General features: G+C 38.2%; 1 protein-coding gene across 3 annotated transcripts in view; it reads left to right on the top strand.

Moving 5' to 3' along the window:
• Positions 1-12,585, top strand: part of parp9 (poly(ADP-ribose) polymerase family member 9) — an 18,510-nt gene extending 5,925 nt beyond the window's left edge. For all 3 annotated transcript variants that reach the window (XM_047369904.1, XM_047369905.1, XM_047369903.1), the window contains 2 exons: positions 132-291; positions 11,722-12,585. In XM_047369904.1, the coding sequence (XP_047225860.1) occupies positions 132-291; positions 11,722-12,014 (453 nt within the window). In that variant the 3' untranslated portion in view covers positions 12,015-12,585. The remainder of the gene's footprint in view (positions 1-131; positions 292-11,721) is intronic.

Genomic DNA, 12,585 nt, shown 5'->3' with positions numbered 1-12,585 from the left:
TCATCTTCATGATGATTCATGAATATTATGCTAAACCCAATTTCCATTGGAAAATCACACATCAATCTTGTGATTTTTGGAGTTTTTTTTTTTTAGTTATAAAAAACAAAAAACCTGTATTTTATCTTTAGGTGGACAAAATGGAGAACTATGCTCTGAAGAAGATGTTTGACCTGAAGAAAAAACAGCTTCAGTGCTCCAAACCTAAAACAATGTTTCAACGCATCCCTGCACAGTTCTGTGAGATGATCAGTCGAATTGGATTCCAAGCAGAGTGCGCACCGCCTGAAGGTATAGTTCCTCACCGATGATGCGCTTACATTTGTGCTCAGAAGTTTACATACCCTGGCTGAATTTCTGATGTTTGGGGGGCATTTTTCAATGAATATGAATGATGATACCAAAACATTTCTTTCATACATGTTATTGGTTGATTAAAACCAATTATCATCAAACATTGGTTTGCTCTTCTTAAATCAGAATGGCAACAGAAAGAACTCACGAGACCGTGATCTAAATCAACTTAGTTCTTAACACTGCGTGTTGCCACCTTTAACATCAATGACAGCTTGAAGCCTTCTGGAGTAGCTGTGAATGAGGCACTTTATTATCTCAGATAGTAAACCTCCCCACTTGTTTTAGTTAAAAGCCTCCATTTACTGTAAATTCCTGGGCAGTCATGCATGAACTGCATACTTTTTTATATCTCCTCAAAGTGGCTCAGTTAAAGGCCAGGAGAATGAGACAGCCACTCCAGAGTCTTCACTTTTTCCTGCTGTAGACATTGACAGTTGGCCTTTTAGTTTTGGACCACTCTTATATTGCAATGTCCAAGAATGTCATGTCTAAATGTTACTACAGGGGTTGGACAATGAAACACCTGGTTTTAGACCACAATAATTTATTAGTATGGTGTAGAGCCTCCTTTTGCAGCCAATACAGCGTCAATTCGTCTTGGGAATGACATATACAAGTCCTGCACAGTGGTCAGAGGGATTTTAAGCCATTCTTCTTGCAGGATAGTGGCCAGGTCACTACGTGATACTGGTGGAGGAAAACGTTTCCTGACTCGCTCCTCCAAAACACCCCAAAGTGGCTCAATAATATTTAGATCTGGTGACTGTGCAGGCCATGGGAGATGTTCAACTTCACTTTCATGTTCATCAAACCAATCTTTCACCAGTCTTGCTGTGTGTATTGGTGCATTGTCATCCTGATACACGGCACTGCCTTGAGGATACAATGTTTGAACCATTGGATGCACATGGTCCTCAAGAATGGTTCGGTAGTCCTTGGCAGTGACGCGTCCATCTAGCACAAGTATTGGGCCAAGGGAATGCCATGATATGGCAGCCCAAACCATCACTGATCCACCCCCATGCTTCACTCTGGGCATGCAACAGTCTTGGTGGTACGCTTCTTTGGGGCTTCTCCACACCGTAACTCTCCCGGATGTGGGGGAAACAGTAAAGGTGGACTCATCAGAGAACAATACATGTTTCACATTGTCCACAGCCCAAGATTTGCTCTCCTTGCACCATTGAAACCGACGTTTGGCATTGGCATGAGTGACCAAAGGTTTGGCTATAGCAGCCTGGCCGTGTATATTGACCCTGTGGAGCTCCTGACAGACAATTCTGGTGGAAACAGGAGAGTTGAGGTGCACATTTAATTCTGCCGTGATTTGGGCAGCCGTGGTTTTATGTTTTTTGGATACAATCCGGGTTAGCACCCGAACATCTCTTTCAGACAGCTTCCTCTTCCGTCCACAGTTAATCCTGTTGGATGTGGTTCGTCCTTCTTGGTGGTATGCTGACATTACCCTGGATACCGTGGCTCTTGATACATCACAAAGACTTGCTGTCTTGGTCACAGATGCGCCAGCAAGACGTGCACCAACAATTTGTCCTCTTTTGAACTCTGGTATGTCACCCATAATGTTGTGTGCATTTCAATATTTTGAGCAAAACTGTGCTCTTACCCTGCTAATTGAACCTTCGCACTCTGCTCTTACTGGTGCAATGTGCAATCAATGAAGACTGGCTACCAGGCTGGTCCAATTTAGCCATGAAACCTCCCACACTAAAATGACAGGTGTTTCAGTTTCATTATCCAACCCCTGTATATTGCTGTTAAATCTGTCCAGTTTCCTTGTCCCTTGAAGGTTACACATCCATAAGAATCAGAATAAGATTGTACTTTTTAGAATAGGAATTGTTTATTCCTCTCTATATGTTAATGGTTGTGGCCATAAAGTAAATTGTGGTCCCACAGCTCTACGTAGCTTCGCTGAGGAAGTTTTGGGGCTTGTTTCTGTGCTGTTTGGCGCATTTTAAATCAACTGTTTTAGTAGCATGGGTGTTGTCCCCCCCCCCCCCCGGACCGTGGCTTGGTTTAAACAGAATCCCTAATTTTCCACTTCCTAATTAAGAGTTTGAGCACTGTGAGCTGGCATTTTCTGTTATTGTTTGCGAGATAGAACCCCAGAATGCAGACGAGCAGGCAGCGTGATGGTAAGTGAAAAAAACAATTTAATAAAAACCAAAAACTCACTCTAAAAAGAGGCAGGAACCAAACAACGAATGGGCAGGCAGAACAGGCAAAAAACAGACTTGGCCAGGCTGGTCGAGACAGGCGTGGCATGACTACAGGACAAGAGCAATATTTGAATAATGTTTCCGCGATGAACAACTGAACAGGAGTGAATATATGGAGAGTAAACAGGTAGAGCTAGGAGACAGATTAGTTTGGAGCAGGTGAACCGGATAAAGATAATTAACAGACAGAATAGAACATGGCTGGAGCAAGAACAGAGACTCTTGAATACAAACAAAAACTAAAGCATGACCAGAACCAAAAACCAAACTTGACAAAACATGAACAAGACTAAAACATGACCAGAAAAATAATAAACAGAAGCATGATTCAAAAACTGAGAGAAATATAAGAAAAACCCAAAAACCAAACAACCCCAAATCATAACATTTTCATTTCCTAGCATATTTATTTCTGACATTTTCCTGTTTTATGAAGTTCAACTACCTTCTCTGCCAGATGCTTTGATTTTTCTATTGCCTTCTCCATGGCTCAGATTTCAGAAGTGTCAGTAGATGAAACATGCTTGGCTCTGTCAGGAGCACAGACACTAATTACAAGCAACTAAAAAATCCCCTGTGAATATGGTTACTGTTAGTATGTAATTAAAACTATGTCTTAAACCTCTAGGTTATGTCAATCTTTAATCAGAGTCATTTGGAAACAATTGTTTGAAATGAAATAGCTTCAACCAACTACTTACCATGCGGGAAAGGAACGTTTCTGTGTTGTAAATAATATTCACTGAAATTTCCAAAAAATATATATGATAAAATTAAGCTATGATATGTTAACTTCTGAGCTCAACCGTAGCCAATTTCCTAATGTTTTTAAACACAGTCACAGCCTGTCAGCAACCCAGAGGAAACAAAAGGGACTTTTAATGAAAGCTGTTTAAAAGCTTTAGTAGAAATCAGTTTTAACATCTAATCTGAACACATCCAGACCTGCAGATCCCATTATTTCCACATAAATGCTGGAAAGATACAACAAACTCTTGGTAGGGAAACCAGACTTGTTCTGATGCTGACAAAAATTCTTGGAAATGTAAAAACAAACCAGAAAGTCTGAAAGCTGTGATCTGAGAGATTTCAAAACCCTAGTTCATAGTTGGAAATAATTTATGATTTGAGTAAAATGATCCACTTTTCAGGCCCTAATGTGGATTCAAACTGTAGTATCCTGAATTAGCTGCATTGGTTTAAGGGACAACATTGGTACTGAAACACTGTTACTAAATACTAGCAAATACATTGAGCTGCAATTTTAAGTATTCTGTTGCCTTTATTCTTTTAATCTGTGGAACCTCTGGTTGTGGTGCTAGACAGACTTTGTCTCTGACTTAGCACCTACATTTTGAAGATGTTCTTTCCACATTTGGACATATTTCTGTCTTTCTGTAGTTCAAGAAAATTTAGCAAAATTGTACTGTTTATATGTTCAAGTAATGTGATGGGCTGTAAAACATAACCCTCAGGTGACAATGCCTTTTTGTTACTGACTTCCCAAATGTTTTATATGTGTTTACATTTCCCTGTAATTTTGAGCATCTATCTGAAGGAAAGGAAATATGTTCATAATAAACAAAAATAACCTCAAAACCCTCTATGAATGTAAGCTCATATAGATTTTTAAGCAGCAGCAATGTTTTTTTTTTCTATCTTGAAAAGATTTCAGAAAATTAATAATAGGTGGAATAACCCAGAATTTAAATGAAAACATTCATCCGTCTAAGCAAGCTCTCCACAAGTCTCACAGTGTTGTTGGCTTCAGATGACTCTTGATCAGTTTCACGATGAATGACATGTGCTGGTGGAATGCTTGAAGGTAATGGCTGCTAACGATGTGGAGATGTTGATTTTGAAAAGTTTTTTTAGTAGTCCCTAAAATGTTTTCCAAAGCTATTTGTGATTGGCTGTTGACAGAATAGTAAACATCTTTTACAGTTTTGTTCCCCAGATATTTTTTGACCACTTAGGGCCTGATCTTCAAAGATCCCAAATAGCGGGTGCTAATTTGCGTGTACTCTTTATAAATTGTACGCGTGTTGCGTGTTATCTTCAAAGATTGTGAGTGCGATGGATAACAGGTGCAAAACAGATGCAGACCGCCCAATTTAAATGAGGAAATTGCGTGTGCTACTGGATGGAACAAGAGGAACAGATCCTCATGTGTTGCTAGAAAAATGCAGGGATTGATCCAGTTGCTGATTTCTTCCTTCTGTTCCATTCGGCCCTTGCAGTGTGTTAATTGTTAGTCTCATCTGTGGCCCCCTCGAGATCTCTCTCTCTCAGCAAAGTCCAAACTCAAACTAATTAAAACGTATCAACATTTTACTTTACTGTAGGCGTTCTCTGGTTGTGGTCAGTTTTTGATGTTATTTAAATAAAAAATTTGACCGTTCGGTTGTTTTTGCGGTTTTTATTTAAAAGTCTGCAGATGGTAAGTGATTTATTGTTCGTCCTGTCCTAATGCAAGCGGCATTTTTTTTATGTCTGTGCACCACCTGTATAAAATCTCCCAGTCCATTAAATCGAACACATCGATCTCCTTGGCAACCGCTCTGTTTTGGAGGTAAGCGCGCATGTGCTCTCGTGTAGTATATGTGAAATCTCTGGTCATAAGCGGTGTTTTCGAGCTGTACAGTGTTGCTATAATTCAGCAAAATAACATGAAACACAACTAGTTTCTCTCCCTTTGCTTTTAACTGGGGTATTTAGCAGCGAGCAGACAGACATTAAACGTAGCGGTGCTCGTTTTAAAGGCTGGCCGTTCATAAAAGCCTCGAGCTCCGAGGGGAGAGAAGCAAAGCAAGAGCATTGAGGCTCCAGCATAGCAGAACAGTTCAGAAACTATCTGGAATGAGGGGAAAATAACTCTATTTATAAACAGATTAAGTTGGGTTTTAGACTGCCTATTGGTAGCGGATCTGATCTTTGTGTGCTCATGAGTTTTTGCAGCCGTAACTGGTTCTGGATGACGGCTTCATAGCAGACAGCCGTTTTTCCCTCTTCCCGGTACTGTGTACCGGCACAGGATCTTTAGTGGTACGCAGTACCGGACCGTACCAGCTCACTTTCACCCCTGAATATTAGCAACATAAAAATATTTTGTTGTAGGAGTTGGCAATCTGTATGTTATAGCTTTGCTAATTTAAAAACATAACGTCATAACTGTCCTGCAAAGAATTTAAATCGAACATTTATGTACATAAAAATAAATTATTTTCCAATGATGTTACTGAATTTGTTTTGTTTGTTTTGTCAATATTGCCAATACGATATACAACGTTTTTGATTGTTTTAATTATTTTTTGGTGACACAAAATAATTTTTTACTGTATAAACAAAACCCTCCCCTGGCATATGTTCACATTTAAACAACGTAATCAAACTGATCCAGCTCTGATTGATTGCATTGACACAATCTTACTGTCAATAATGCTTGTTTAGTGACACGGTTAAAGCATACATTGTCTTTTCCACCACATGGAAACACCGCCTTTAAATGGTGATTTTTCACCTGCAAGAAGTGATTTTAGCATTTAGTTAGCAAATGAAGGATTTATAGTGCCTTATAGTGTCTTTATACATTTCCTATTAATTATATTATCAACATCAAAGCACAGTGGATATTTTGCATGATGTGCAATTACAGGCTGTGCGCACTTGATCATTAATGTTCGCATTTAGCCATGATCAGGTTATGGCTCGTTCAGAGTAGAGGGTGACACGGGAGTGGATTTTCTCTCCTGTCCCATCCCGCTCCGACAGAAAAATGTCTTGTCCCATCCCAATCCCAGGCCAGCATTAAAAAAAGAAATCCTGTCCCGTCCCACTCCGACAGAAAAATGTCTTGTCCCATCCCAATCCCAGGCCAGCATTAAAAAAAGAAATCCTGTCCCATCCCGCTCCGACAGAAAAATGTCTTGTCCCATCCCAATCCCAGGCCAGCATTAAAAAAAGAAATCCTGTCCCGTCCCACTCCTGGTAAATTGACTCCCACTCCCGTCCCGCTCCCATTTAGAACGACTCCCACTCCTGTGCCACTCCCAATTTGTTTTCTTCATTTAATCTTTTGGCAATTTGTTTGAAGGACCAGTTAGGTCCCTGTTTTTAGTTGTAGTAAAGGCCAGTTAAAGTAAAAAGAATAATAATGAAGAAATAATAAAATATCAAACAAGGAAACAGACCATGCCTATCTTAGCTGAATAAATAAAATGTACATAGTTGTATTTTACTCATTTATTGAGTGACTGTTTCCTTTGAACAATGACATTACTTTCATGTTTCAAGTTGCTGAAACAAAAGAAAAATGCACCTAGCAAGAGAACTGTACTTGTTGAACAAAAGGATAAAAAGGCAAAACCTTCACAATTTAGAAACTATACCTCAATGGTTCACAGCCCTGGTCCTCAGGGACCCCTTCCCTGCAGGTTTTAGATGTTTGTCTGCTCCAGAACACCTGATTCAAATTCTGACATGACCTCCTATACAGGCATCAAGAATGGAGGGTCAAACTGGACAAAATTAATACAATAAAATCATCATTAAATAAATAAATGTTGTGAATGTCCCATAAGTGAAGTAAATGTAACATGAAAGAAATGTAACATTAAATGTGGCATTAAATTAAAGGTACCATTTATTTATTTAATACATCATTAGAAACAATAAATGTACCATTATATCATGAAATGGACTATTATGCAATTAAATGTGCCACTGAATAATTAAGTATAATTTTAAAGACGACATGACGTAATTAGTGGTACACTTAATATTTAATGATGTATTAAAATATGGGAGAATTGTTTTTCTTTTGCATCCCCACGCAATACTTTTTACGTTCCCACTTAATACTTGTTCGGTAATATTTGCGACTTTCCTGTCAGCTCTATAAGTTTAATAGATAAGTCCTTACTTCTGACTTTACGTTGCAAATCCAATTTTACCACGTCCAGTTCTCCACCTGCATTCAGAATGGAGGGAGCAAACGCAGGTGGAAATGTCGAACAGAAGCACTGTTGGCTTGTGGGTCGTGTAGTTCATTTGACTCGCATTATAGTATATGATTCTTGGAAAAAAACTACACAATGGCCGCGTCGAGCCAAGTTTTTTTTCTTAAAGTTTATAACAAAGTCTCAGTTTTACATTTCCAAAGACAATTGATCCTAGTTTATTTTCCCTCCTATTGCTTAGCTCCCGCTCCCGTTAATTTTTTATCCTGTACCGTCCCAATCACATGATCTTTAATCCCGTGACCCATGGGATTCCCGAAAAAATGTCAGCCTCCAGTTCAGAGCAGATGATCTCACTGACAGCGATGGTGCAGTGGAAAGATCCAGATGCAAGAAAAAAGTGTTGCAAGGAGTTTTATCATAGGAGATATGACAGGGCTTCTGTTTTTGGTTGTCTCCAAATCAGAGCTAAAATGATCCAACATTGAATCCTCTATTCTCATCCATCTTTTAATATTTTTATTTCTGACAACGCAAATCTGTTGGCACATGTACAGAAGATTTTCTCTCCCTATCATCTGTCATCTTATCTATGCCTCCTTCTGGCCAAAGACAGCAGACATTTTTGCGTCCCAGTTAGTACCTGCGTTTCAAACGAGCTAAATCCACACGCTAAAATTGCACCCGCACTCCCTTTTAGGTTTGGAATATTGCATTGCAGGTGGTAAAGGATTACATATGCATATCCTTCTCCCATAAATGTGCATGTTTGGGTCATTATCATGTGTTCTGCATATTCACGAAGGCAGACATGCTAAAAGGTTTGTGCCCGCAATTCTGCTGATTTTGCACACGCAATCCAATTACCACTGCGTTTGTAGATCAGCTTTGCGGATGCAAATAGGTTTGCGTGCAGTTTTATACACGCAAACCTTTTGAAGATCAGGCCCATAGAATTTAATGCGTTTGCACCAAGGTTTTAATAGTTTTAATTTTTATTTAGTTTTGACCTCACATTTTCAATTCTATTTTAGTTTTAATTAGTTTTTAGCATTTGTTTGCTAGTTTAGTTTTTATTTTTTCAAAATGCTTAGTTTAAGTTTAGTTTTTATTAGTTTAAATTATAGTTTTAGTCTTTTTTCTGAAATCAAATCCGGTTATATTTCCAGCTCAGAGATTAAAAGAATGAAATGTTATCAAGATATAATGAAAACACGGTTACAGTTACAGTTTCATTTATTTTAAAATATTTATTCATAATCAAACTTTAAAAATAATAAATAATAGCAGGAAAATCTATCTACACTTAGCATTTCCTAAGAGTAATAAAACAAAAAATAGTAGTAATGTCTGTCTTCTTTACTCTCCTCCTTTTTCCAACACTCTTCTGCTCTTTTCCCTGCTCTTTTACTCTTCTTTCTATCAGTCTATTTTCCTCCTCTCTCCTCTTCTATCAGACGTTCACTATTCTAAAAGAGACATAATATAATCACAATCCTCTCCAAAAACATTAGAGAGTATAACATACTGAAAAATTACAGTTTAACAAATCAAATAGGTTTTTAACTATTGAACTATTTTCCTCTGTTGATGAAATACCAAAATTGCCATATTTAGCAAAAGGAAAAAAAACAACTATTATTACTTGGAGCTACAGGCTCATACAACAGAAGAAATGCACATTTAACCAGGTGACTCTCTCTCCCTTTTCATCATTCGCAGTTCATGCAGTTCTTGCCTCATTCATTTTCCCTGTTGCTGACTCCTTTCAGTAACTTTCATATGTCCAAACTGAGTGGAAAACACCCCTCAGCCTGAGTTCACAAATCACTATAATAAATTAGCAAAACAACTCATAACTAACTCAGGAAATATAAACTGAAGGTCACTAATAAATTCTAAAACGTCTTACTTTGGACGAATCCTTGTTGACACTGTAGCTCCTCAATTTCCCAAATCAGGCAGTTGTGCTCTTGTCTTCCTATTTGCTGTTCGGTTCGTTCATAAAAACTTGGTTTATTAGCATTTGTGTCCTCGCTTTTAGTAAAACAAAACACATCCAAGCCATTTTTTTGAATGTTGACAACACTAGTAACGTTTCCTACCATGAAACAAACCTTCATCACAGCCAGTATCAGCCCAGTCCAAGGCGGCGCCCTCAGCTCTTCTTCTTCTACTCTGTCTGTAGCGTTAACAGCAGCGCGACCAGCTACTGTAACAGCAGTTGTTACGCGCAATATGCTCACTCGTGCTTTCTAGCACCAGCTACCGTAGTAAGTCTACACACAACATTTCTCATTCAAAAACGCTAAAATCGGGGACATTTCTGGGGACAGATTTAGCCGGGGACAGATCGTCTAAATCGGGGACGTCTGGTCACCCTACACTACAAGACACTTGGTTTTATATAAAACACAGTCGTATTCCAAGTAATCCCGATTTGGACTCTGGCACTTTATCCCAAGTTTTGCTAACATGACGCTAGGTGTGGTCAGACCGCACAGATTACTTGACTGACGTTCTGCTGGCGGAATGCGGCACAGCAAGAAAAAAAACATTATCCCGAGACTAGATTTCATATATGCATGAGACACACAAACGAAAACTAAGCACATTGTCTTTATAAATTCAGTTAATTTTAGTTAGTTTTGTGAACACTCGTTACAGTCACAGTTAGTTTTTGTTTTGTTGCAAAGTCTCGTTTTATTTTTATTTCAGTTAAAAAAAACTGTTTTTTTACTTCTCGTTTTCGTTATTTCGTTAACGATAAGATAGGAATGATAAACTGTTTTTCAATTGCGTTTTGAGCAAGATCGTGAAAACTCTCCTCCTTAACCTATTTTACAAGCCCTAAATGAAAGTCTAGGAGTAGCAGAATTAATAAAATTAATCAACTATCAAACTTAAAACTACTGAACAAAACTCCGCTCAGCGTAAAAAAAAGGATTTGTTTTCCTCAAATCAGGGTTCACACAGGACCTCAATATTTGGGAAGCAATAAACGTCAAGGTCAAGATGACAAAAATAGCCCTTCTGACAAATATACCCATTCTAACTAATAATTGATAAAATATAAAGCAAAGCCTCATCTAACCAAAACAAAAGTATAATACTTCAAATGCCTGGCTGGCCATAAAACAGGAGAAAACTTGGCTCAAAGAAAATGGTGGAGAACCCTTACCAAACTTCCCTTCTTAACACAAGATCTTAACATCATTCAACAATTCACCAAAACAAGATTAGCCACAAAGTTATTGTTAGACAGCCAGTACACATAATTGAGGTCTCAAATCACATGCCCAAAGAGAAAGGTCCAGCACTGATGACTGAAGCTTTTTGCTGTCCACTGATGAGAAAGGATTGACTTCAGCTGTGCATGAGGTGTAACAGCAACCTGCAAACACAGAAGAGAAAAAATAAAACAAGAAACCCTCTCCTAGTAAGAGAGCCCCCTATAGGTCAGTGAACGTAACACCATATAAGGAAAACAACATTGGAATAGCACAAATCAAATGCTTCTACAAATGCACAGTGAGATGTATGGAGGGGTTGTGATATTTTTTATTCCCATTCATAAATGACATAATAGCCAAAATCACTGCAAATGACAACATGGCAATGGCCCAGCATCAGCTGTTCAGGTACTTTAATCTTCCCAGTTTCCTGACTCATACAACCCTTCGTGTGTCCAGATAACAGCGTGGCAACAACTTCCTAACCGTTCTTTATCTGTCTCCAAATATTCTGCCGGTAGCTCTCATCATTGTTTACTTTTTAAAAGAAGGCCAAAGGTGGACGGCTAAGCCTTCTTGCTTCCGTTACGCTGCCCCTCGGTGGCTACCTTAGATGGGTTTTCAGCTACTCTCATTTTCCTGTCATATATTTGTTCAATTTTCTCTAAAATCAATGCAACTGTTTAGTAGTGTCAAAATCTTATTCTTAGGTCTGAAATACACAAAATAATAAGAGGTTCATTGTTGTGAGATAAGACATTTAGAGTAAATAATGGAGCAGCTTCCTGTCTTTGAAACAAATTATAAATTAGGCATATCGAAAGCACCACTCAGATTTAATGAAACTAAAACAGCAGCATTGGTCATTTTTGTGTCTAATTTGATTTTATTAAGGGTTGCATGATAAAATGATGTAATTTCCTCTGGTTACAGATCCAAAGTATGGAGAGGGCATCTATTTTGCACACAAGATAAAGGTGGCCCTGGAGCTGTGGCGAGAACAAAGTGAAGAGTATCTTTACTTTGTGGAGGCTGAAGTGCTGACAGGAAACTCAGCTCCTGGTAAAAGAGGACTCAACATGCCTCCTCCGGTTGGGAAAGATCCCAACGTTACCCATAACAGTGTGGATGGAGGCCCTGACATCTCCGTTATCTTCAGCGGTTATCAAGCTTTACCCAAGTTCATTATCATCTGTAAGAAGGATTCAAGTGTTTCCTACTTGTAAAAAAAAAAAAGGGGGTTGCTTATTTTGTCATGGTTTAATGTAAGAAACTGATTTCAGAAGAAGGTTCTGTTTATCTAACAGAACTTCCAGGAAAAGTTTGTAAAGGAATAACTTGTGGTCTAAGGTTGTTGTTCTTGAACTTTGTTAAAATATCTGATCTTCATTAAAATCCTGTCTTTATTATTATTTTATGATTTGTTTAATCATTTTGGGGGAAGATGACCATATTATATAGCAACAAAAGTAATAATGTGTAAATCTATATTCTGATGAAAGCGTTAAATATCTTGCTAAATCAAACGTAATATTTGGGTCATGGAAACGTTATTAAATCTATAAATTAATCAGTTTCTTTCAGATGACATAAATCTAGTAGAAATCATTCTTTCTCTTCTCCATATAGACAAGAGGTGCGTTGGAGCACATCTGCATGTATATCTCATGTATATCTCTGGGGAATCTTAGCTTAATTTTGTTTCAGAAAGTGTCAACATGGACAAAATGTACCTGAAAAAAGTTGAGCTGCTGTAAGTCACAATCATTTTTCATAAAATCAATTTGAAACAAGCAA

The sequence above is a fragment of the Girardinichthys multiradiatus genome, chromosome 7 (genome assembly GCF_021462225.1).
Source record: "Girardinichthys multiradiatus isolate DD_20200921_A chromosome 7, DD_fGirMul_XY1, whole genome shotgun sequence".
NCBI classification, from domain to species: Eukaryota; Metazoa; Chordata; class Actinopteri; order Cyprinodontiformes; family Goodeidae; genus Girardinichthys; species Girardinichthys multiradiatus.
The sequence above is the reverse complement of the archived record's forward strand: the minus strand, read 5'-3'. Positions and strand labels throughout refer to the sequence as shown.